At 40.4% G+C, this 27029-nt stretch overlaps 1 protein-coding gene across 3 annotated transcripts in view; it reads right to left on the minus strand.

The window, feature by feature from the left end:
• Positions 1 to 268: 268 nt before the first annotated feature.
• The window catches only part of Pbx3 (PBX homeobox 3), a 204654-nt gene continuing 177893 nt past the window's right edge, over positions 269 to 27029 (minus strand). For 2 of the 3 annotated variants that reach the window (XM_047524296.1, XM_047524297.1), the window contains exons 6-9: positions 5687 to 5852; positions 4406 to 4518; positions 3531 to 3620; positions 269 to 845 (exon numbers count right to left, since the gene is read on the minus strand). In XM_047524296.1, coding sequence (XP_047380252.1) covers positions 753 to 845; positions 3531 to 3620; positions 4406 to 4518; positions 5687 to 5852 — 462 coding nt within the window. In that variant the 3' untranslated portion in view covers positions 269 to 752. The remainder of the gene's footprint in view (positions 846 to 3530; positions 3621 to 4405; positions 4519 to 5686; positions 5853 to 27029) is intronic. The other variant, XM_047524298.1, reaches the window with a different exon arrangement.

Raw genomic sequence — 27029 nt, forward strand, 5'->3', positions numbered from 1 at the left:
GATGCCCAGAGGACAAAGCAAACCTTGACAAGCCTGTGCAGCACCTAGTGCACACTGTAAAACCCCAGACAGGTTTTGTTTCCACCTCCATCAGCAGCAAATAATCTTCATCTCTCAAAACAATCTGGATCCATAATCTCATTACAGAGCAGACTCTGGGCACGGGTGCTTTCAGAGAGAGAAAAGAGGCTACCAGTCTCTGATCTAATTAGAACATAAGATATTGCAACACAAATGTGACGAGGAAGGTTCTTAAACACAACCATCATTAACAGAGATAGCCAAACAGCTCTTTTATTCCAACCCCATTAGTGACATGAAAGAAAGACAATCAAAGTCTGCACTGGAAATATGCAAGGAGTTCAATTTAGGTGAGGTGAATCTTTGCATCTGCTCAAACGATTGAGGTTTAGCATATATTGTACTTTTTACCCTTAAGGCCAAGTAATTGGCAACTGTGAAACCATTAATGTAAAATATTGATAATAAATTATGATAAAATAGCTACAGGACTGTCAACAATGTTAAATCTTGGCCTAATTGGATAAAGTGCTTTTTTAACATTGTGTGTTTTAAGTATAAATACAAATGATTATGATTCCTTAAAAAACAGATTTACCAAGTTCTCTAATAAGACAAGGTTTTACAGTAAAGCTGTAGATGGTGGGCTACAAGAACGCATTCCTTTTCCTCCTGTTGCTCCGAACGCACTTCTCAAGGCCTGTTAGCTCAGGGGAAAGTGTGGCCAGAGATTAGTTAGAGGTATCTGAGTGCACACTTCCCGGGCCTTCTGTGGGAGAAGTCACTGAAGATGGAGTTGTTGCGTCCTGCCAGCCTCCATTAGCCTGCAAGGAGAAAGAGTTCAGCGAGGGCACGTCTACATATTAATTCCACTCCCCAATTTAAAACACCCAGATGACAACGTGAGAGCAGAGATGCATTAGCAAAATGTATTTTCTAAACCCACTTTGGCAGGAGTTGGAAGCATGTGTTAAAGTGGGATTAAATGCATGTAAAACAAATCCATCCCATCAAGTAAAGACTTGGCACTAAGTCAGCATGCAGAAGGAGGGCCTCAGCCAGCACCAAGCTGGCACCAAGCTTAGCCTTTGATCTGCTGGTCAAACTAAAGTGGCTTGAAAAGAAATCTTCTAAGGGGCAATGGAGAAGCTCCACACGACGCCTCAGCAAAACCTTGAGCTCTGTGCAGTACCAGCTTCGGCCTGGCTTCAATATGGTCTCCATGAGAAGGTGCCCACCTTGCCCCACACAGGCCTGACAGCCAGCCACTGCAACCCTTGGAAAATGAAGGCCAGAATTTCCCTCCAAATAGGATCTTCCAGAATGAAAATGCATGAGCTGCAGAGGAGCACACATTATTCAAATCTGGATTCCAATCACCTATACCTACAGCCCCTCGGTGGGATGTTGCTACCACTCTGCACGTGCTGCTGGCCTTCCTGCCTCTGACCTGCAGCGGCAGCAACAGTACTGAGGAACACATTTGCCTTATGTCTTGGCCTATAGAGGCAATTGCTGAAATCAATGTCTGATCAGATTTCTGCTGTGGCAGACAGCTTGTCGCTACATATTTTTATGTCAGTCAAGAAGAGGGAGGTGCTGGGCTTGTGAGTTGGAGAACACTGAGTGGAAGTGACGGAGCAGGCCTTTCTGGAGGGAAGGCAAGGGTGAGCTGGCTGACACCCAGAGCCTGCGGCTCCAACCAGCCTCTGTCTTCATGCGGCCCAGACCCAGCCTCCCACACCCACGCCAGTGTGGGACACGAGGTCCCCACAACCCCTCCTTCACATCTATCTGCAAGTTCTGTGAATCCATCCAAATGTCTTCTTTTGGGCCTGTGCTGCCAGGCTGCTGAGAACTGTCTGGACTCCCCGCCCCATCTGGATACAGCTTTGGAGGAGCTTCTTCCCGTGACCACTGTGCTTTGTGCATATAAAGCACCTTCCCTCCCGCTAGCACCAAGGAAAAGGAGTGGGGGTCAAACAACCCCACAGAGATGAAAGAGCCAAAGGAAAAAGGATTTTCAAGACTTGAGGCATATCAAATTCAAGTTAGACAAAGCAAAAGGAAAATATGACTTAAAAAAAAAATACTATGGTTTTTTTTTTTGAAGGCCTCCATCGAGCAGGGTGGTGACATGCCCCTGTGTTGTCAGGGGACTCTTAAGAAATCCTCATCTCTATCTAAAAGGTAAGCTGTTCCCTCTCAGGTATGAAAATCTCCTTAGGAGAAGAAAAACTCTTACACAGATACAAGTCTAAAGATATTCCATCTGAAGTAAACATCATTCCTCTTTTATCCAAATTTATAAACAACAAATGTACAATATTTTCACCCAGCGTGGCAGCTGGAGGAGCGGTTGTCAGCAAGCATTCTTTTTTTTCAAAATAAATTAATCCTTACGCTGGTGGTTTGAGATTATGCACTGTATTATACAACAGCGCCTTATCAAGCCTCATCAGTGAAGATGGAATTCATGTCTGTAAAATGCTGCAGGCAATCACAGTTTCATATTTTATCATGTTGATAAGGATATCGCACATTCTCTGAAGCATTTCAAAACACTTAAATGAAAAAGGAGAAATGCAACTAAAAGGCTTTTTATATGGTTTGTTGTGGGTTATTATGAGTTATTTATAAACTCAAAAAGAAAGATTTGACATTTCAAATGTAAAAGATTTGAGTATTTAATGGTCCTTTTTTCCCTTTACAATTGAACATCCTCAATCACTTTTTAAATCATTAATATTTACTCTCATGGCAAACCAGGGCCCTAAAAAGGAGGACTTTTGTCCATTTTCTCCACTCTGCTCTGCTCTACTCTACTCCCATGAGCCCCTCCCTCAGTCTGAAATCCTGGGCTCTGTCCAGCACTCCATCCCAGCTCCTCCTGGCAACCCCATCCCTACCCCCCTTTCTGAAGCTGTGTTTTGTTTTTTGTTTTTGCCATTTTCTAACCATGTCAGAGTATGAGGAAAAGAAAAGTTTAGTGAACTGGTAACGAAAGTTAAAATTATTTTCTCCATAATTACAAGTGAGAGGCCATTAGAACTGCCGAGTATGTTTTCCACCCTTGTTGGCAATACAGCAGTCGCTGTTAAGAACAGAATTCTTTGTTTAGCTTTGCTTGTTGATCCTGCGTGGGGCCCTCCAAGGTTATCACCTTCACCTGCGCTGTGCTTGGGAATTTTTCCTGCTGCTTGATTCTAAGATAAATGACCTGTTTTTCACCATCTCTCTGGAACACAGCACGGTCGCTAGGAAATGGCGTCTTAATGGGTTGATGCTTAAGTCCCTGTTGATGACGCTGTCACTTCTGGGAATCTGTGAGGACTTCTACAGGCACCTCGGTAGCGCTAAGCACTGAGGTTCATAAAACAAAAGTGCAGCAAAAACACGGCGTCCTACCTTCCTACAAGATGAGAAGCCAAGTCAAATGGCTATTAATTTATTTGTTAGCCACTGTTTACCTGACACTGCTCCCACGGCCAGCTCCCGAGAGTACTCACATTTAAATTATGCGGACTGTACAGTGAATTTCCTCCAAGGCCATCACTGTAGCCTCCCGTCTGATTGATAACATGACGGAGGGTATCCACCTAGAAGTGAGACGAAACAAAATTCATCATCCCAAATCTATTAAAACATCATCACTTACAAAAGGAAACAATTTGAATTATGTGTGCCACGAGGGTTTAGCATCTTCAATGAAAGACAAATTTATCAATCAAATGTGACTGGCAGAATTTCAACAATTCCTTGCATATTTAAACACACATCTTTGTTTTTCATGCTAGCCAAACAATAACATCTTCATGGTAATGCAAACTTTCCACCTACAGCAACCAAATGCATGTGGCAGTGGGTGAAAAACGTACTTATAAATACGTATTCTGGATTTCTCTCAGTTTCTGTCTCTACGCACACACACATAAACACACACACACACACACACACATGAATAGTTGTTTTCAATTAAGAGGACAAGAAGAGTTGAACCTGGGATATATTTTAAGAACTCGGGTTTTTATATTCCGACTCACAGAAGCACAGGAATGAAAGAGAACAATGTGTTCTCACACCACACACACTGGCACGCTCCGTTTTTCTGTTCTATTTTGTGACACAAGTAAGATGCAGCCCCCCGCCCCTCTCCATGAGCTCAAGCCAGAGCCGAATGCATTCACAAAGTGTATCAGGTTCTAATTGTCAAGAGCCTCTGTTCGCCTGACTTCTCATTAAATTAAATGTGGGGCAGATGGGTCATGCTGGAAGCCCCCAGCACAGGTTCTGCGCAGATGTGCAGACCACTTCCATGGGGTCAGGAGTTTTGAGCCCAAACCCTACCCTGCTAGAAAGGCCCCAGCTGGGGCATTTCTCCTACCTGTGACTGCACATTGGCTCCGACTTGGGACCCTTGGTAAGAATCCCCATTCAGACTCTGCATGTTCATGAACATGTCCCCAGAATTTGGGAGGTTAAAAGAACCAGAAGAACCTGGAAAGGAAAGAGTTAAGTAGCTGAATAACAGAGAGCTACACACATAATCCTCAAAGACCTAGAGGCAGGGAGAGGAGAAGAGACACGGAAGGGAAGGTCACAGGACACAAGGCAAGTTCAGATCTAGGAGGGTGGAAAGTTATTCCCAAGAGGTAGGTCTGTGGCCCACTCTACACCCAGAAAAGTTCTACTGATGGGGAAGCCCTAACTTAAAAAATCAAAGAGATAAATAGAAAGAAAGAGAAAAATACCCAGTAGCCAGCCCCACACTTTGCCCTTGTTTCCCTGTTATTTCCAGGACTGTTCATTAAGAGCTCTTTAACACCACTGACGGTCATGGTGGATCATGAGACATGTTTCTTATCTTCTTTCTGAGCCATAATTCTACCTTCCCTATTACCTATTTTCAAGTCCCATTAAAAACACGAGGAAGGGAGGACAAAGTCTTCCTTTCTGAACTTTTAAATATTTATACTTAAAAGAAAAGCCCCTTGAACTGCTCCTCAAGTCCATCTGTTTGGACTTGCTGCACATCTTTTTCATTCAAGTTTCCTGTATTTTAAGGTATTTCCAACTCTGTCACAAATGGCACATAAAATTTTGCCAAAATGTACTGGATGAGAGTCAGGAGTAATGCATCCAGGCATTGAGTCTTTCCCCTCACATCTGACCACTGCTGGGCCCACCGAGTCAGCAGCACAGAGACAGGGGCTGGAGAAATCCAGACTCTGCGCTGTGGCACTTGGGAGCTACCTGTACCCCATCCCTGAACTCTGGGTTCATCATGAACAGCAACCAGTTCGATTCCCACCTCTGCTACTTCATTCTCTGACAGACCACTACTGACCTTAAAGTGATCCTGGAACAACACAGCTAAGACAATCATTAGTGAGAGCATTTTCCCTAACTGCTGAATTAAAGGCCACTACCATTTGTGAAAGTTCCAGAATCTATCAGTAGTGAGTGGAATTCACTAGGAATGGTGGGTTTACAGGCTTGGGCCATCCACTCACTCACCTGTCCCCAGAACAAGCCTGCATGTGAATATAAACCTTCCTTTATTAACCACTGTATCCTCATTATGGTTCTTTCTCATGGTCTGTGGGACAGGACACTGTGGCATAAGGCTATCTGGCCAAGCAGGGAGTGAGTGCCCAGTACGCACCAGAATTTGGCGTGGTGGGTGAATTGGTCTGGTTGTTCTGCACAGCTGCGGCCACTGCATGTGCGGCTGTCACGGCTGTCTTTGCAGCATAGAGGTTGGCTTCTTCCTGAAACTTGCCAATATTCTTCTTGTACCTGATTCGCTTGTTGCCAAACCAGTTGGATACCTACAAATTGCAGGCACATGGAATTGAAAGGGTAGAGAAGTCAAAAAAGAAGAAAGTCAAAACTTCCAATCATAATGATTGACACCCTGGGAGACACTCAGTGCCTAGCCTATGACCTCACATCCTTTGGGTGATACATAATGGTCTCGGGGGTTTGCATTCTCTTTTGGCAAATTTCTTCATACTGTTCTGGAATAATGTTGCTTCTTGGAGTTGGCTCCCAGTTGGCTGAGAGCATGCTCATAAAAGACATCCAATTGGTATATACACCAATTTGTATTTAAGTAATCAGGCCCCCTAAAAGCAGCTGAAAAGCTAAAGGAAACATTTATGTTAGGTAAATAATAAGCAATACTTGAGAAAGAATAACTTATTCTCTTTTGGGGTTGGGAACAGTTTTGGCAGCTGTATTGCAGAATCATGTTTGGTCTGCTGCAAAGAGTAACACCAATTAATAATGGATGAGAAGTCCCTTTGTCTCCTGCCTTAGAAGACACTGCACAGCTGCCAAGATGGCTGCTCAAGCTCTGCCAGGGAACACATGGGGAGGCCACAACTTGAAAACTCAAGTAATTCCAATAAGGTCACATGCAAATGCAGAGAAGCAGCTCTGAATTCATCAGGTGGAATATACACATACACACACATTTTATTTTATTTTTTGCAAACTACTTCTGATGTTAGCCAGTGCAAATGGAAGAGATTTCTAAAGAGGCTCTCGGCATCAGTCAGATTTCATCACATTTCATGGACAGCAAAACTTGAGGCCCAGACTCACCACTCAGAGTCACATTATGAGTTCAGGCACATGTCATTGAGCCATATAAAGCAGCCGCTAAAAGCCACATAGCAATTCATAAGAAGGTATATCCACTTGCTATGTAAAAGGATGTTACCTTTCTTTTGGTAAAGTAACAGATTAGAAATACTTTCCAATAATTTTTAAAGAATCTGTTAAAGGAACACATTGCTGTGGTATCAGGGTCACTGTTCCACCCCAAAGTTATTATTCTCCAACAGCTCCTCAGGGGCCCTGAGAAAAATAAGGAGTAGTGTGCAGTTCAGAGCCCTCCAACCCAATTTACACCACTGGGCACCCCTGATGACCAACTCTGCCAAGTCTTTAATTGGTTTGGAAATAGAACTCCCATTCTTCAACCTATGGCATTCATCCTTCTGGAAGAAGCCAGAAAGTCCTGGCAAGGGAGCCACGTGAGGAAGACAACATTGGCCTCACTGCTGCCCATATGCTGTCCCATCCTGGGATCACTGTGTGCACACATGTGCACACATACACAGGCAGGCACACTTGCCGAGGACCCACGCAGCACGTGCAGGTTCATCAGGCAGAAATAAGCCAAAAACCATCAGGAAGTAAATGTGCTACAGATCAGCACTTCCTAGCGCTTTCTGTTCCTTCATCGTTTTGTTGGATGTGCTCGCCCTGAAGGACTGTGCACATGCCCTGCTTTCTTCACCTCAAACCAGAGGCTACAGCAACTGCACTGAATTGGCCTCCTATGCACTGAGCACTACACAGAGCTCCTTGTTGTGCACTCCCAGGGGCAAGGTGGCTTCAGAGGCATCTCACCTGTCCCGAATCCAATGTCCACTTCTCTCTTAACACTGTTTGTTTTGTTTTGGGTACAGAGCTGGGGATTCAACTCAGGGCCTCACATAAGCTAGGCAAGCACTTTGCCACTAAACTATACCCCCAACCCTTCTTTAAATTCTGAGACAGAATCTTGCTAAATTGCCCATGCTGGCCTTGAACTTGTGGCCCTCTTGCCTCAGCCTTCCAAGTAGCTGGGATGACAGACGTGCGCTAGCCCGGCCTCCTCAACCTGTCTGACCTCTTGGCAGCATCTGCCATTCGTAACACTGCTGTACCTTCCCAGAGCTCACTCTTCACGTGGTTTCTGGTATTTTTGCTCCCCTTCTCCTCCAACATCTCCTGTTTCCCTGGCACACCAGGGTGTGCGTGTATGTTTCTCCAAGATTCAGTTCTTGGCCCTCTTCTTTCTTTCTCCTTATCCACATTCAAGATTTTAGTTATTCTCTCGGTGTGGATGACTCCCAGATTTCTGTCTCTATTCCTAACTTGTATGAAGAATTTTAGCTCTCGATTTTTAAGAGATTTCCATATAAATGTTCTGCTACAACCTCCAACTTAACAGGTCTAAGACAGAATTCAGACATGGTCTCCCTCTGTGCCTCTTCTCTGTGTTCTCTTTGTATTCCTGGTACCTCCAATCTCTGGACACATGGACCTCACTACCTCCCAGAAGCCCTACTTCACTGTCAGATAGTCCTTCCTAATGGATACACGGTTCTCTTTATTCTGGACTAAATTCTGGCTCCCCTTCCTTTCCATTCATTAGTTCTACTTCCAACATCTAGATGAGTCACAGAATTAGGCCCATAAACTCAACCTGAGGAACCTAATCCTCCTCCCCTCTTGCTCTCCATTCCTGGGTCCCGCAGGCCTGTGGTAGGTATGCATGGCCATTGTGACGGATGTGGCAGCAGGAGGAAGAACTGGCAGAGTAGCAGGCTAGGACAGGGCAGATATTCTGGAGGAGGATCAGGCAGAATCTAGCCCCTGATGAGCTGGAGGTAAGAGAAGTGGGAGTGGCAGGAGGAAGATGCAGGGTCCAGGCCTTGAGCAAGACAGACAGATACTCCGGAAGGATTTCTGTGCTGGAGGAACAGCCTCACTGACCATTAGCATCCATTCCAATGCTGGAACATAGAAGTTCTGAATCATGATTGAAAAAGAACCCCCAGTGCCAGTTCTGATCATGCCTGTTAGAGCCGACCCTTTCAGAACCCACCACACCTCGTGCCCACACATGTTCTCAGCTCAGGAGGGGACCAGGCACTGGTAGGCACAAGCTCCTTTCCCGAGTAAGCCTGTTAAGCCTTAGAAAGAGTTAAGTGTGAACACATCTATAGTGCAAAGGGAGGCAGTCCTGGTTGAGAGGGAATTTGGCATTTCTTAAGCATAATTAATGAAAATTCCCCAACTCTGAATTTAGCAACAAAGGCCCATCTTAGAATTCTCTTCTTCTAAACAATTCTCTGTTGGATTCAGTACTTTGTAGTTAATATTACCTTGACAATCAGAGAAGCTATAATACATTAATGAAACCTAGCCTGGAAAATCAGATTACAGCTTTATTAACAGTTTCATAATTGAGGAATCTCTGTACCGTTGAAGGTCTCATCTCTAGATATGTAAGAATCCTCTGTTTATGCACACCCCTGGACCAATCAAACAACAGTCATCACTAATAAAGGTTTATTTAATTCTCACAGTAAAATTTTAATATCACCAGCAGCCTGGGGAAGCTTTAGCAAGTGGATTTGCTTGACATCAGATCGTTTCTATTCTGCTAGTCCCAATACTTCTTAATCTTTAATATCAAGGCAATTAAAATTAATGGCCACTCATCCGAAGCTACTGTGGGCAGTGTTTCCTTGACATCAATTGTTTGATAGGATTACCTAGAGGTTAAACTAACAAGCAAGGTTTAATTGGAAGCAATGAAAGAAGCAGTGATCATACGTTATGTTTAACCTGCAAAACCACATCTAAATGAATATCTAGAAATGTTAAACTATTTCTCAAATTAAAATATGCACATCACATTCTGATATCAGATTTGGGTACTGCAGCACTAAGCTGTTAGACCACACTGCTGCAACCAAGATCACTATAATTAATGTATGAATAGATGCTCAAATTCAAGAATTTTTTTTTTCACTTTTTAAAAACAGATGGATACAATTAGTTGCAAAAGAACTCCGATGCTCGCTCAGTGGGAAACCCCAGCGCTACAGATCCTACTGGCTCCTCCTACAGGTGCTCATGGCAGTCAGGCTGCAGCCCTGGGCACCAAGGAGAGTGGAGCTTGCTCCGTCTCTGAACTGGAACAGTCTGTACATTGGTCCCAGAACAGAAACACAGGCAGGAAATTGGTGCAGGGAAAAGGAATACACTGTCCTGTGCAGCAGGACATGCGTCAAGGATTCATGACTCTGGATTGTGCTGAAAGTGAAGGGCCAGGTAAGAATTTCAAGATCAATTAAAAATGAGAATAAAAACACAAGTACTCTCTTTCTTCTCCTGATGTTCACTGTTATCAACCCCAGATTGTACCTGGGGTAATCAGAGGAGTGAGCAATGAACATTTTGCAGGCTGTTGATTTTCTGGAACTTTTGTGCAAAGCCAGGAAGTGGCCTGAAAGGCTTCTGTGTCTTCCACACAGTAAGGCCATGCATCTTGCCCACCGAGTCCTGCAGATTGCCCGTGACTTTTAAAAGTAAAAATGTTTTCAGACTGGGAGTGAAGCTCAGTGGCAGAACATGTGTTTGGCATGCACAAAGTCCTAGGTTCCATCCCCAGTACTAAAAATAAGATCAAATAAAAAATCAAATAAAAAGTAAAAATATTTTCCATATAATAATAACTAGATTTACCTTTTGGATAGCTCTTTTACTTTTTTCAGAAAACATTTATTCTTCCTGTCACTTAAAATCTTCAGCTCTGAGGTAGACAAGTCAGATATGGGCAGTAACACATAATAGTTAAGTGCTTTGGGCTCAGTCTGGTTTCAAATCCACACGCTGCCATTTACCAAGCTGAGTGATTGTGGACAGGTTATTCTGGTCATTTTAGTCTTCTGTCATATAAGATGAGAATAATAAGAGCAGCATATCTTCCTCAGAGAAGTGTTGGGGGTGTTAGTGATCTGGGCACATAATATTAACCTGATAATGCTCAGTTATTACTATCAGTCATGTACTATCGATGAAGAAACAAGAGAGCCAGACCATGAACAAGTTGCCCAAAATCACAAAGTGTGATAGATCCAGAACTGAACTCCAGGACTCCCATCAGCATTTTCTGTTTTGATAATCAGTTGAGAACTGTGTACTGAGCATCTGTTATGATCAGCACTGTCCTAGGTACTGTGGGAGATAAAAACAATAAGCACACGGCCTCTGCCTGACTAGACTTTACATTCTGATTGTAAGGGCAATGCTAGACAATTAGGAAAATTTGCCGGACAGTGATGACCTCACACTGAACTATATGGTATGGACTCTTACACACAACAGGAATTCAGAGAAAGAGAAGTCCCAGACAGCCTGGAAAAAAAATCAAAGGAGACTTCCAAGGTAATGAGGAACTTGAATTGGACCTCAGCTTCAATTCAATTCCATTCAATAGTACTTTTATTGATACTCCACATTTCAGAGGCAGAAGCCTCCATAAGCTGTCTCTCCCTGGACTCTTCCAAGATCCCAAAGATGACCATTTTCTTCTTTGAAGTAATTTCCTTTCCCACTTCCTAACTTCTAAATCTTCTTTATATGGTAAAAGAGAGAAGAGAAACCATTCTAAAGAAAGAGGCAGAAAGTATCAAGGAGCATTTCTGAAAGAGGTGACATCTGAGAGGAAGACAAGAGTGAGCAGCACTTCTACTGAGGCAGGAGGGGCAGCAAGACAGGGGAAGGCACTGAGGCTTGGGGATGAACAGGGCAAAGGCACCTGCAGGCTGCGGGCTCTGGCTGAAGAGGAAGGAGGTGGGGGCATGGGGAGGCCTGAAGGGGAGTCTCACAGGATCTTACATCTTCCCCACCGTGGGGCTCTCAAGGGGAGAGGACAGCAGGGACTGAGCCTGAGATTCCTGGAAGCATAGCAAGAGATGGGCTGCAGGGAAGCCACCTGAAACTGCGTTGGAGTCTGCACCCTGCTGGAATCCTGCCCAAAGTAATTTTCAAAGTCACATACCTATCACACAATTTTCTTCCCTTGTACATTTTTAAAGTTGGCATCTACAACTTTTCACTGTAAGTCTTAGAATTATAAACAATGTTATTTAGTATATTATAAACGTTGACATTTTAAAATAAAACTGTAATACTATTCTTTAAAATGTATCCAACCAAAAATAAATAGCATAGCAATTTCATACCCAACTATCCATTTTAAAAAATACATAAACTCCCTCTTTTATAAGTCTAGAATTTTACTCTTCTTTTTGTTCTTAAAAGTGTATTTCCATTCCATTTCTCTCCCACATTATTCTAATGCAATATAGTTTTATGCTCTACAAAAGAAATATATGGAAATTTAAAATTTAAAATTGTTTTTATTTCCTTTAATTATAAGGCTTGGCATGTTTAATATTTCCCTTTGGATTAAGCTATCATTACAATTAGTCTAAAATTGGTCAAGGCAATTCAAATATTTATTTTGATAAATAAAAGTACTTGTTTTGAACAATAACTGGTTTTATTATACAGCCATTTCTTAATCAGAGGAGTAGGGGGTTTACAAAGTATTGAATGAAGGAAATTTTGTTATCAACAATATCTCAGCATCACCTACTGGGGACCCAAGAGGACCGAGTCCCCGTGGAGAATCTGGGCTCTGTGTGGAGCACCAGGATCCTGGTTTGGAGACTGCTGCCCAAAGTGACCATGTTAACTCTGGTTGCATACTGACTCCTCTGTTGAGTACGGCTCGAGAGCCCTTTGGACAGTATGTGCCTGGAGTAGATCTTCTTCGCCTCTAAGAACAGGGCTCACCTGGCCAACAACTTGCATGACACAATGACCTTTTACAGCTACACAGAGAATGAATTTGTCAGTTCCAGGAAATCAAAACATTCTGAATAAAGAAATAAACCCAAAAGTGGTAAAGTTTACTTATTATTGAGCTAACCTTTCTGAAGAGTACACCAGCAAATAAATACATACCCTTTGGCCAGCACTATTACTAAGAACTTAGCTTGAGGAATTAGACTTATATGGACAAAGATATCCAATGCATTCCAACTTATAATAGCAAAAAAAAAAAAAAAAAAAAAAAAAAAAAAAGATAACATTATAGCACATCTACATACTAGAATATGATCACAATTAAAGATCACATTGAAGATAAATACTTATTGATGTTAGGAAGGCACTTTTACCAGTATGTGATTATAGTTTACAGTGGGTTTCAAAGTACAGTCATGAATTGCTTAACAACAGAGTTGGGTTCTGAGAAATGCATGGTGAGGTGATTCCCTATAAACTATAGGGTGTGTTTATACAAACTAAGCTATGATGTCACTAGGTAACAGTGTCTTAGAGAACCACCATCAGTATATGTCCCATCATCGACTGAAATGTCATTATGCAGTGTGTAGTTGTGTGACTGTACTTTCTATTTTTGTGTGTTTTCAAGTATCATCCAAACTGTCTTCAGATAGATAAGTATTCATTTTTTTAATTAGAAAAAAGTTTTAATGAATAAAGTAACCTATATGCTTTAAAAAAAAAAAATCACTGAGAAGTCACTTAACAATCTTTATGAGTTTAAGTGCCAGGTCCCACAGTTACAGGAGTGACTAGTCCCATTCTCATTCTTTATCTGAAGGACCTTTTGTTGGCAGGTCTGAGAATTCTGAAAATAATAAAAATTTGGCATTTTGTAAATTTCAAGCTATTAACATTTCCTAACAGTTTTGCATTTAAGAAAAATTCTATTGAAAGTCAATTTATTGATTAAATCGTATCTTACATTTTCAATTCTATTCTACATTTATTTATCATGTTAATGACAACATTAAATTATCATTTAAAGACTTAAATCAAAAGGCAGAAGGGCAGAACTTTGTTGTTCATCTCTGGTATTCCTCCCTCCTTGTATAACTGGCTTCAGGGAGAAAGAGGATCTGCACTTGTTTGGAGAAGAAGCAGCTGACATGAAAACATCATTATCGAAATTAGCAAACTGAAAATTTATGAAGCACAAATCTTGGAAAAATTTGCCACTGTGTTTCCCCGTGTTTACTTGCGATGCACACTTTATGTACTGTGCCTAATTAAATGTAACAGATTACAAAATGCTGAAATGCTAAGTCGTGTAAAGTAGAACGTGGCAGCACATCTACATGGTAAACAATCTTACCTCTACTAAACAGTTTCTCCATAATCTGTTTTCACCACCATTTTGTGGTTCCATTTTAAATGACAGATGGAAGCCAGATTCTATTCAAAGTTGATCGTGTTAATAAACTCTAAATCTCATTCCACTCCTTCCCTCCTCTAGGGTACATGTTCACTGGGGTTTCTATACGGACAGAGGGCTGGACACACTGTGGATAACTACACTGTGCACGTTCCCCCAAGAACCTAGAGGACAGTCAGATAAATGGACCTGAAAACTGCCAGGCTGGCCTGTGAATCCCAGCTCTGCAAGTTCCTACCTATCTCACTTTAGACAAGTCATGCGGCATATCCTTTCCTGGTCTACAAGATGGGGTCATGATATCTAATTTCATGGGGCTCTTGTGAACATTAAATGAGATGACATGTTAAATTCACAGTACAGTACCTGGGATATACCAGGCACCCAATAAATGTTAGCTTTCCAGGTTTTTAAACCAACAACAACAAAACCCTCTGAAGGCCCTTGGTGTATAAGCCATGCTTGCACACTGCAGTGAAAAGCCAGGTCACCTTTGTCACAGGAATTTCAGATTTTGGGAAAGCCAGTCCAGTGCACTGGTGAGAGAGGGGCAAAGGGGAAGAGGCAACAGTGAGAGAAAGGAAAAGGAGGTTCTCCCCACCTTCCTGAGCATGATAAACCTCCTACCAAAGAAGGGTATCACCCAGACCAAGAGCACCTATCTGCCAAGTGCCCTGCTGGGCTACTGCCCTGAACAAGAACCCGACAGCACTACTTATCCCTGCTCCCTCATACCCCAACACAGTCAATCACCAGGACAAAGCAATGGATCTAGAAACTACAGGATATTTGTGTTTAAATGCCACCTATACCTGTATTTAAACAGTGGTCATTTGCAGAGAGCTCACTATGAGCCAGATACATACAAGGAACTTTACCAGTATTATTTCACTTAACCCTTAAAAAGACCCAGCTTTATTAATGAGAAAATTATTTCAGAAAGTTTATGTAATTAGCCTGACATTACATAGGCTTTTCCATTGTCTTATCTAATAAAATCTATTTTTCATTAATACTCAATAAAAAATTTTAAATGTATTCTTTATGCAATTTTCTTTCTTTTCCCCTATATTAAATGGTAAGTGTATTCTACCTTTTCAGTGCAAAGCACTTCAGCTGCTTTGTGGTTACATGTGGGCTAGCCTCAGAATCTAAGTCAAATCTTTTCTTTTTCCTCTTTATAGAAAATAAGTTCCAAATTCAAAATGACTTGAAAGCTAACTTTTGGAACACAATCTGCTTCTAATGGTAGAACTGACCAAATCAAAATTCCATTTCCATAGTATTTGAAATAATTTAAAACAGATTCACTTGTCAAGTACAGTATTTTTTTATTTGAGGCCGTGAAAAATTTTATTGCCATAATGTGCTGACATCCTTACAGTTTGGCTTTGCCCTTTCTACTCTATGCATGATGGACTGATAACTGCTGGTGACATTCACAAAGAGGCTCATCTGCGAAAGTATATAAAACGTCAGCCTCGCGGCCACAGCGCATAGAAAAAGAATGACACCGCTCATCTCCCTAAAACACGTGATGAGGGCTGGTTCTAAATGACCACAGACAATGTTGACAGTTAAAGGTTTTTTTCCTTTAGGATTATTTCTTTCATTTAAAAAAACAAAAACAAAAAAACAGTTAGATAAACAAATCCAAGAGTGTTCCTCCATAGGCTCCAACAGAGGCCCCTCCACAGACTTGGCCACTGGGCACCGTGAGCACTGAACAGTGCAGCCACCACCCAGGCAGCACACCAGCGTCCCAGCAGGCAAGCTCAAGGACTCTGATAATAACGGACCACAATTTCTGCCCTGAGAAGCTTCATATAAATTTAACCCCTGTAAATTAAAAAATAAAAATTTATTTAGAGTCCTATAAAGAAAGCTCATATAAAGTCTCTCAAGGGAAACACATGTTTATTCAAACACCATTTCCTATCAAATATACACTACAGTTTTCTTAAAAGTCCAGAAAATCTCACAGACTTTACTTATTTTATTATTGTTATTTTATTTAGTGCTGGCGATTGAACCCAAGGCCTCCTGCCTGCTAGATAAGTGCTCTACCACTGAACCACACTGCCAGGTCATCATTCCATTTATTTAAAATGGGACTACTTGACTCTCAAAAGGTATACTACCCTTTGAATAAACAGATATTTCTCATCAGAAATGAATCACATGCATTTTTAGAGTTAAGAATACACCAAGAGGAGAGATCTATCAGAGACTAAGAACAGACACACCCCATCTCTTTCCTGGCTCTCACCTTTATGGAGTTTCTGTGAAAACCTAGGGGCCTGGGCCAGCCCTTGGGCTCATCAGAGGTCAGAGCCTGGAGCCCCTGTTCTCGCTTTCCCTAGGATCCTTTACAAGGTTCTGCATGCCCAGCAAGAAGTGCTGGTTGAGTGGAGATAAACTAGCATGTACTGAGCACTGGTAACATGCTGTCCTGGGTTAGACATTCTACCTATGTGGCCTCAACAACCACTGACTCTGCTAAAGAAACTGTCAGTATTCTCACTTCATAGATCAAAAAGTAGAGACTCAGATTAAAAGATTTGCTCACTACACAATGCTACTACACAATGTGGGAGCAGAGTCTGAATGTTTTTTTCTGTACCTTCTTAAACTGAGTACACTCATCTGCAGTTAAAGTTCCAATTCCTCAAAATACATGATAGGAAAGGACAGCATTACTGCCTACCTGGATCACAAAACTGAGTTTTGGTAAAGAATCTGGTGTGCCTGAGGGCAATGGTTTAACTACTTAACTTTAGTAAGACAGAGGGAAAAAAGGAAACTACACAATATAATTTCTCTCCTTTGACCTCCACTGGGTCACCCAGCAAGGTCCCAGTGTAGTAACCCAATCAGTCCTTTTACCTCCTTCCATGGCTTCCCAGTTCTGCCAATAAGCCTGTTTTCTAACTCATCTCTGGCCAGATCATTCTTTTCACACACACTGAACAAGTGCTTGGCAGGCACTGTCTTCCCCTAGAGCAGTCCATCTTTTCATTATCTTCAACCTCTCAAATCCAGTCTTACCCTCACCTTCAATCTGTCCATTATCATGTGCCCTCCTGTAGTAACAACACATCCAAATATTTCTATGGGGCTTCTTAAGTGCCAGGCTCTATTCTAAGTGCTCAACATATGACTCATTAAATTCTCATAACATTCCAATGAGGTAGGATTTATTGTTTTCCCTATTTTACAAATAAGAAAAATGAAGTACAAAGAATTTAAGTAACCTGCCCAAAGACATACACCTGGTACGTGGTGGAGCAAGCATGTGAACTGAGGTGGCTGAATTCCAAAATGCATGCCCGTCCATTTCATACCATCCTTTGGGCTTTCCCCATCTTTACTTAGAAACATGTCTGCTTTGCTCCATTTCTAAGACTTCAAATCACACATGTGTGAATCACGATCTAAGTACAGTGTTTCTTGTTTTCATAATAGCCAAAGGCTGAAAATCCATACATCTCTCATCAACCAACCTGGTTAGCAATACCTCCATATAATGGAATGCAAATGGCTACTACCAAGAATGATATGGATCCATGAACCAAAACTAAAAAGCGTCCAAGAAATACTGTTAAGTTAAAAAACACATATTAGCTGGGTGCAGTGGCACACATCTGTGATCCCTGAGATGTGGGAGGGTGAGGCAGGAGAACCACAAGTTCAAAGTCAGTCTCAGCAATTTAGCAAAGCCCTAAGCAACTTGGCGAGATGCTGACTCAAAATAAAAAACAAAAAAAGGGTTGAGGATGTGACTCAGTGTTTAAGTGTCTCTGGGTTCAATCCCTGGTACCAAAAACAAAACAAAACAAAAATTTTAAAACCCCGCACACTTTTTAAAGTGTAGTGCATATAGTATGGTTTAGTATGACTGTCTGAAAATAACAGGTATATCAGGAAATATTTTAGAAAGACTACATAAGACACTGTTAATTGCCTCTGGGGAATGGACTTAAATTCTGAGATAGAAGGAGGGCTTTCGAAAGGACCAACCCTTGGTTTTATTGAGCTCTACTATAATTTTTTTTTTCAATTTTGTTAATTTTTGCACTTATCTTTTCTATTTTCTTCTTGCTACTTTTTCTTTTTGCTTCATTTAATGTCCTTTATCATCTAGAAATGGACCCTTATCTCTGATTTTCAGTCTTCTGTGTGTTTGTGTCTATACATAAACATATAGAACATATATACAAATATATTTCTATAAACATGTATATTCATACACAACATACATATCTATACACGTATATATGTGTAAACACATATTTAAAGCTATGCATTTTTAAGAATGGCTTTAGCTGCATTTAAAATATTTTCCAATTTCTATTGTGGGTGATTCACTAACCCAAGGGTCACTAAATATATTGTTTAATTTCCAAACATATGGAAATTTTCTACTTATCTTTTTGTTATTGATTTCTAGTTTAATTCTACTGAAGTCAGAAATACAATCTATATTTTAAATTGTTCAAATTTTATTGAGAGGTACTTTATGGCCCAGAACTAGCTAACTTTCAAAACATGAAAAGTTTGTTCTGCAATTGTTGGATGTAGTGTTCTATGCATGTCCAGTAAGCCAAATTTGCTAATTTTGGCATTAAATTTTTTGTATTTGTGCTACTGAAAATGTGGTCCCAGAGTCATCAGCATCAATATTAATCTGTATGCTACAAAGTGTCAGACCCAGTGCAGACCGTTTGAATTGAAACCTGTGGAAATGGATTCAGAAATCTACATTCTAACAAATCTCCAGATCATTCTCATGTATGCTAAAGTTTAAAAGGTACTGTTTTGTGTCCTTATTTGTATGTCCACTTGTTCAGTTACAAAACCATGTGAAAATGTCCTACAGTGATTTTGGATTTGTCAATTTTTTTTTGAAATTCTTTAAGTTTTTGCTCTATGCTTTTTGAGTTTGTGTTATTAGATGCCTACAATGTAGAACTGCTATATTATCCTTACTTGGTATTCATATTTATCTGTAGTAAAACTTGTCTTGGAGTGCTTTTTTACCTGATATTTCTTTTGTGCTGCTGTATGTTACTTTTTTTTTTTTTTTTTTTTTTTTGGGTGCTGGGGATCGAACCAAGGGCCTTATGCTTACAAGACAAGCACTCTATCAACTGAGCTATCTCCCCAGCCCCACGTTTCTCATAATTGCTCATTCTGTGTCCTTTTATTTTTTAAACATGTATCTTAGAGAACACATAATTAAGATTCATTTCTATATCTTATTTGTGCTTTTTCTATTAGGGTATTCAACATATTGATTGGATACTGATATATTTAGATGTAAACATCATTTTACTAAGTGCTTCTTATCTGTACCATTTACCATGAACTTTTTCTCTCTTTTTCTTGCCTTCTTTTAGATTGCTTGTTTTAAAAATGTTTTCCATTTTTCCCACGTTATTAGTTTGGAAGTTATATAGTCTTTTAGTATTCTTTAAGTGACTATCCTAGAAATTACATCTTCTTTTCTTAATGTTTTTTAGTTGTCAATGGGTCTTTTATTTTATTTTTTTGTATGTGGTGCTGAGTATCGAACCCAGGGCCTCACACACACCAGGCAAGCATCTACCACTGCATTACAACCCCAGCCCCACATATTCTTGATTAAACATTAATTGATACTTTTCCCAGAAAATACAAGAACCTTAAAATACTCTCCCCTCACAAATTGCAAGACATTACTATTGTTCACTTTGCTATACACACTGCTAAAAACATTAAGACAAGATTAGTTATTTTAAGTAGTCAATATTTATTCAGATTCACATACTTATTTACCCTCTTCTTGGCTTCTTCATTCCTTCCTCCACCTCCCTCCCTCTAGCTGGAATCCTTTTACTCCTGTATGAAGAATGCCTCTTTTTGTATTTCCTTTACAGAAAAAAAAAGGGGGGGGCCAAACTGTTTCAATTTTTAATGAAAATGGTTTTATTTCATTTCTACTATCAAAGGATACTTCTGGCAGATACAGAATTCTAGGCTGACATTGACTTTAATTCATTTCTTCAAAGACAACACTATTATATCTTCATTGTTTTGGGTAAGAAAGTAGTGGTCAGTCTAACTTGCTTTTTTGAAGGCGATCTTATTTTTCCCTCTAACTGTTCTTGTTTTGGCTGTGGTTAGTATGAATTCCTATTTATTTCTTTTGTTTGGGGTACAGTTCTTGAGGAACTTAGATCTTGGAATCTGCTATCAGTTTTGGAAGTTTTCATCTATTACATTTATAATTTTGCTCTGACCCACTCTCATATTTGCTTCTGGGACTAAATTACATTGTAGACTTTTTAAAAACTGTGTCCTCTGTCTCTTACTTTCTCTTTTGATTTTTCTATCCTATTATCTCTCTAGTTTTCACAATGTTTTGTTTGTTTGTTTTGGTGCTAGGACTGCTACATCCCCAGTTCTTCTTCTTATCATTTAAATTTTAATTTTGTGACAGGGTCCTGCTAAGTTGCTAAGGCTGGCCTCAAACTTGCAATCCTCCTGCCTTAGCCTCCTGAGTTACTGGGTTTATAGGCATGTACCACCATGCCTGGCTATAATGATTCTTTCTCAGGACCCACCTTCCAGTTCATAATTCCTCCTTCAGCTATGTTTAATCAATTTTTAAACTCATCCACTGGCTTCCTTTTTCTTTTAGTTGTAGATGGACACAATGCCTTTATTTTATTTATTTTTATGTGGTGCTGAGGATCGAACCCAGTGCCTCACACATGGTAGGCAAATGCTCTACCACTCAAGTTACAACCCCAGTCCCCTGGTTTCTTAATAGTGGTTATTATATTTAAAAGTTCTAAAATTTTCATTTGATTTTTTAAAAAAAATTTTTTATTAAAATATTTTTTATTTTTATAGACACATTTTGATTCATTGTATACAAATGGGATACAACTTTTCATTTCTATGGTTTCCTGTTCCTTGAAAAAAATTCTCCATTTTTTCCTTTTTTCCCCCCTGTTGGATATATTAAGCATAGTTATTTTATAATCCTTACCATATTTATTTTATAGATCTTTGGGTCTATTTCTATTGTCTGCAATTTCTGCACATGCCCTCAGGTTTTCTTGTATGGGTTCCCTCCACCCCCTCACTGATTATGTGCTCAGTGTCATACTTGCTTTGTTTATAGAAACCTAGTCTAATGTTACCTTTCTCAAAAAGAAAGAAAGAGGGGCTAGGGATGTAGCTCAGTTGGTAGAGTGCTTGCCTTGCAAGCACAATGCCCTGGGTTCGATCCCCAGCACCCAAAAAATAAAAGCAATCCAATTTTAATAACTGAAGTATTCTGGGACCTAGAGGTGCAGCTCAGTGATAGAGCACATACTAAGCATGTGTGAGCCCCAGTTTCAATACCTATCACCAAAGAAAGAATGAAGATATTTTAAAGCAGAATAAGTCTCTCTTAGGGTCTTCTTCCAATACACTCTTGCTGCTAAGATGGAGCCTGAGTAGTCTTAAGTATTAATGCAAAGCAGGGAAAAGAGGCAGCCTCTTTGGTAGGACCTAAGCATTATTCTCACCCTTTCAGCCCTGCAAAGTTGCCAGAAGCACTACTTGACCTCTCAGTCTCTTAGTCATACTCTCAGAGCTGGCAAATAACCCAGGGAAAATCAGTTTTCCCCAGCCTTATGTTCTCATCTGCAAGTTTCTTAGCAACTTCTTCCATTTCGAGGACCTCAACTATGCACTTAAGTGGATGACCCATAAACTACATCTTTAACCTTGACCTTCCTCCTGAATTGTATTTCTAAACAGAACATTTCCCATGCTAAAGATAATGGAAACCTGGCATAACCATCAAACTTTAATCTCCTCTCCACTTGGTAATAATATCCACCATCTTCAATGAAAACCTCAGCTTTCTTCTATCACTCTCTCCTCCTCACATGCAACCCAACTGTTTACCCTGTCTCCAAAATACAGTCTTACCTCCAAAATACTTTTCAAATTCATTCATTCATGTTTATTTTCAGTGGCTCAATGTGAATTCTTACCACCTCTTGTCTGAATTATAGTGATAACCTATTTTGTTGTTGTCTTCATCTAGAGGTTTCTTCTTCAAACCGATCTGCACTTTGGTGCTAGAATTATCTTTCACAAGTCTGGTCATATATCCCCACTTCAGAAATCCTTTTCCTCTTTATTTTACAGGCACTTTTATATAATATGTATTATATCTAATAATTATTGTTTTTATAGTAATTATAAGGTGATTACATAACATAACATTATATCAAGATAATACATTACATGCTAATTTAAAAATACATAAGCACACACATATACATAAAATGCACATAATCCTTTCTTTAATAGAATATGAACTCCACAGGGCAGGGTCTCTGGTGTCTTCAATGTTACAATGTTATCCCAATAACTTTGAAGTCATTAGGTGAGTGAATGTTGTTGAATAAATTAATTAATGGATATAAGATAACCATTTACACTGCTCAGACTCATAACTGCAGACACCCATCTAAATCGCTCAACTTCATAACTACAGACATCTAAACTGCAAAATCTTGTAATTGCAGACCAGAGCAATCAGTCTCAATCTTGACTTTCCAACATTATGTCCTGCTATCTAAATCCTTTGCTCAACATTCATTACTGGGTGCCTATGTGCCAGACGCTGCTAGGTTGATTAAAAACAGAGCCTACAGAGCCACATAAAAGAAAATTCTGACCAATGCAGAGTTTACCATGTATCAGGGAAATAGTATTAAACAATTCATTTTTTCAGAATTACAATCCTGGTAAGTAGTATGAAGGAAAAGAAGTTAGGAGAATATAAAACAGAAAATACACACTGAGAATATCAAGGAAAGCTTTCTTAAAGAATAAACATTTGAAGTGAGTTTTGAAGAAGCACACATTAGTAAAATGTTCAAGCACAGGGGGGCAAGGACAGAGAATTCCAAGCAGGAGAAACAACATGATTATCACATCTTTTATTTACTCTGATGGGGGCTCCACTAGGCATTTGCATGTATCATTTCACTGAAATGTCCATACCCTATGATGTGCTATTTTTATCTAAAAAATTCATGAGGAAAGGAAGCAAGAGTGAGGTAAAATGACTTCCCCAAGGTCACAGAGCCAACAGACTAGGGAGGAGCTGGGGTTTGAATCTGGCTGGTCTGAGACGTCCTCAGATTTGACATGACCTCCCACATAATCACCCAGGCTGTACTCTTCCTAGGCTGTCTTCCTAACACATCTATCTTCGGCTTATTTAGTTTCTTTTGCTTAGCATACCCTTCCTCAATTTTTTTCTATCTAAGTCCTAAATTTATCCTTCTCTGGGATGTACACATCCTTTTCCTAGAGGGCCTTTCCTGATCCAATCAGCAGAAGGTAAGCCCCTATTCACCCTGCATTCTGTACACAGTGCATGCACCCCTCAGGTGCCTTCTGATTTCTATCAGTTGCACGTTTGTTTCCCCTAGGAAATCTGACATTTCTCGGGAAGAACACCATCATATTCACCTTTCCTTGCCACAGTGAAAGGCAGTGTCTGGTACACAGCAGACACTCAGTACCTGCTGTTATGAGTTTCTATCCTCAAACCCACATTCACTTTTAGAAAAATAAGAACAGGCATGGTGACACACGCCTATAATTCCAGCAACTTGGAAGAAGCCGAGGCAGGAGGCCCTCAAGTTTAAGGCCAGTCACAGCAACTTAACCTGTCTCAAAATAAAAAATAAGCAATAAAAAGGGTTGGGGATGTAGCAGAGTGGTAAAGGACCTCTGGGTCCTGGGTTCAATCCCAAGTACCAAAAAAAGAGAAAAGAAAGATAAGTAATGTGCTCTGTACACAACTGACAGAAGAGTCAGGAAAGGAGAAGAGAGGCCAATAGAAAAGGAAGAAAGCAAAGCCCAATAGCACCTCTGGAGAAGGTTCCTGGATGAGAAAATCAAGGAAGCAACAGAAGTGGGAAATCAGGATGTTTGAGTGTGGAGCCTATTCTGGCCTGGAGTCTGAGAACATTATTTTCTGTCGTTTCCCTATACTCTGCCCACATTTTTGTAAACAGTCACTTTATTAAACTCTCCTCAAATTATACTAATTTGAGCATACCATCTGTTTTCTTTGGGGACCCTGGTTATAATTAGCCTATTGGCCTGACATGCCTGGCAGAAGCAAGTCAATGGAAAGGTGAGATGCAGCAATGAGAGACAGGCATGAAGAAGGACTGGGGAATACTCATCTGGAGGAAGAAGAGAAGGACTAGGCAAAAGAAGGTGAAGAAGGCAGAAACTGGAGGGCTCCCAGTTCTGATGAAGGCTTCTGCTAGGTATAGCAAAACTCAGAACACTAAGTGGATGGGCTAGGGAAGTAGCCGAGTGGTAGAGCGCTTGCCTAGCATGTGCGAGGTCCTGGTTTGAGCTCCAGCACCACAGAAAAACAAACCACATACAACATCAAAAATCCACTAAATCTAAAGTGAAAAAGTCTCTTTATCCCTCGATTAAGTACTGAATCAAATGAGTGTTAGAGATTTCCTCAGAAAAGTTCATTCTAAAATAAACATGCCTGTCCTTACTGGAGCAAGCTTGAAGAGCACTCTCACAGCCACCTGCTCATTTAAGAAGAATTCCCCACACCCTCAGGCTTACCCTGCTTTCAGCTCTCCAGTATGCCTGACCTGCATTAGGTGCTATAGCACCTTCTTAAGCTCTCACTTTTGGGGGGAAGGATGAGGTACCAAGGACACTTAACCACTGAGCCGCATCCCCACCTTTTTTTTTTTTTAGAGACAGGGGCTTGCTAAGTTGCTTAGAGCCTCACTAAATTGCTGAGGCTGGCCTTGAACTTGTGATCCTCCAGCCTCAGCCTCCAGAGCCAATGTGATTACAGGCATGCATCACAGCACCTGCTAGCTTTCTCTATTACAACCAGCTCCTTTACTTTTTGCACACTGTTTAATGGCATCCCATCTCCACTAGGGCACACAATGGGAGCTTTTAGAAGAGAGGGTCTTAATCTTCCTTTGAAATGGCATACCTTAACAAAACAGTTGCCATTCTCCTTTCACTTGTCTCTGGTTTACCAACTGCACCCAAGTAGGAATCTACTTCTGCTTCTTCTGCCAAAGTAACCAGGAAGGCCTTTACGGACAGCTGAAACAGATACTGTAATTTGATAGTCCTCTCTTTTCTTAATTTTTTCCTCTTCTAATTATTATTTTAACGGGCTTCTTCTTATTTTAATAGATTTTTTTAATAAAGAAATTACAAATTTTAATTGGCTTACAGAATATTCACTGCTTTGGAATAAGTGGTTTAATGAGTGAGGAGACCTCAGACTACTAACTAGCCTGGAGTCTCTACAGTAGCTTGGGGGGAAAATGATGCAGCCCTAGTGACATAGCCCAGGTCTGTGCCTCACAACAGGACTCTGCAGCCTGGGCCTGAGGGAGGATGAATCACACCACCTCTTGCAGGGAAGGAAAAAGAAAGGAGGAAAAATCCAGTTTCTCCCTTTTTACTAAGACTCTGTATATAAGAACCACCCAGTTCCACCACTCACTACGGTTTTAACCCTTGTCCGATCACCTGCCTGAACTTCAGTTCCCTCACTTGCAAGGGTCAGAGCATAACCTTTTATCAGAATCCAGTTTTCACACGGGATTGTGATGAAAGCAGTCCCCGAGCGCCATTGTAAAGAGTCTTAATTATGTTAGCTGAATGAATGAATGAACGAACAAATGAATGAATCTTGATGTTGTGACTTTAACCTCTACCATTTTAGGTTCTCACCTGTTAAATAATAATAATAATCTTTTTCTTACAGTACTTTTCAATTACAATAGCAATGAAGAATAAGTTAACATTTTTCATTCCAAAAACACCTAGCAGAAAAGGTAAGGCTAGAGTCATTCAAATTCAAAATTGGAATCAGGAGAACAATGGAGTTTTTTGTGGCTTAGTTAGTCACTTGAATATCAATGCAAGTTAGCTCTATTCCAAAAAGTAAAAGCATATTAATAACTGCTTCACTAATTAAGAATATGTGACAATTTAAGTATGACTCTTAGTGCATAGGAAATTTGAAATAATTTCTTCTTTTGTGAATTTTCAGGTTTTTATGTAAAAGGGGAACTACAACTTATTCAATCAAACTAAGCCCAGCATATATTTCTGTATTAAGGACATGTATTTACAGTATATTATCACAAATTAGTGTAAGACCGATATAAATCATAAAATTTTCACTTACCCAAGCCTATTTATAGTTATACATTTTTTAAACTTGAAAAACTATGGTATATATTAACTTAATATGTCTAAAACCAAACTCCTGATCTTTCCCCTCCTAAACCAACTCCTTGCAAATCCTTCTTCATCACAATTAACTCCTTCCTCCCACTGCTCAAGTCAAAAATGTCAGTGTTATCCCTGTCTCTCTTACCTCTTACATCCAACTATCAGTGAACCCCCTTCAGCTGACTTTCACAACATACCAGAATCCAGTCACATCTCATCACCTCTACCACTAACACTGTGGTTCATGCCACCAGCATCTGCCCGGATTATCCAATTCCGAGATAGCTGATACCTGCTTCCCCTTGCCCACTATAGTCTACCAACATAGTGGCTGCTCTGATTCTATCAAAACTTAAATCAGGTTACTCCTGGGTTTCCCAGGCTGAGAGTAAACGCCCAAGTCATGACATAGCCTGGAAGGCCCGCGCAGCACTGGGACAGCACAGCCTCTTTAACCACCTCCTACTGTGTGCCCCTTTGCTGGCACTGCTTACCTGAGGGCCTCTGTACTTGCTCTGTCCCTCCCCCTGGAATGTTCCTCACCAGTTGCACATGTCTTGCTCACTCATCTCCTGCCATCTATACCAAAGGATACTTTTTTCAGCAGGGGGCTTTCTTTATCACCCTAGTAATCACTGCCCCCTCTAAACCCCTATTCTTCTACCTCTATTTTTCTCCATAGAATCCATCATTTTCTAACTTACTATCTCATTTACTTATTTTATCAATCTGTACCTTCCCATGAAAACATAAGTTCCACAAGGACAGGTTTGTTGTGGTGGTGTATGTAAACTCCTTAGTTTACATTTGAAACTGAAATACACACGCACAC

The sequence above is a fragment of the Sciurus carolinensis genome, chromosome 14 (assembly GCF_902686445.1).
Source record: "Sciurus carolinensis chromosome 14, mSciCar1.2, whole genome shotgun sequence".
Classification (NCBI taxonomy): domain Eukaryota; kingdom Metazoa; phylum Chordata; class Mammalia; order Rodentia; family Sciuridae; genus Sciurus; species Sciurus carolinensis.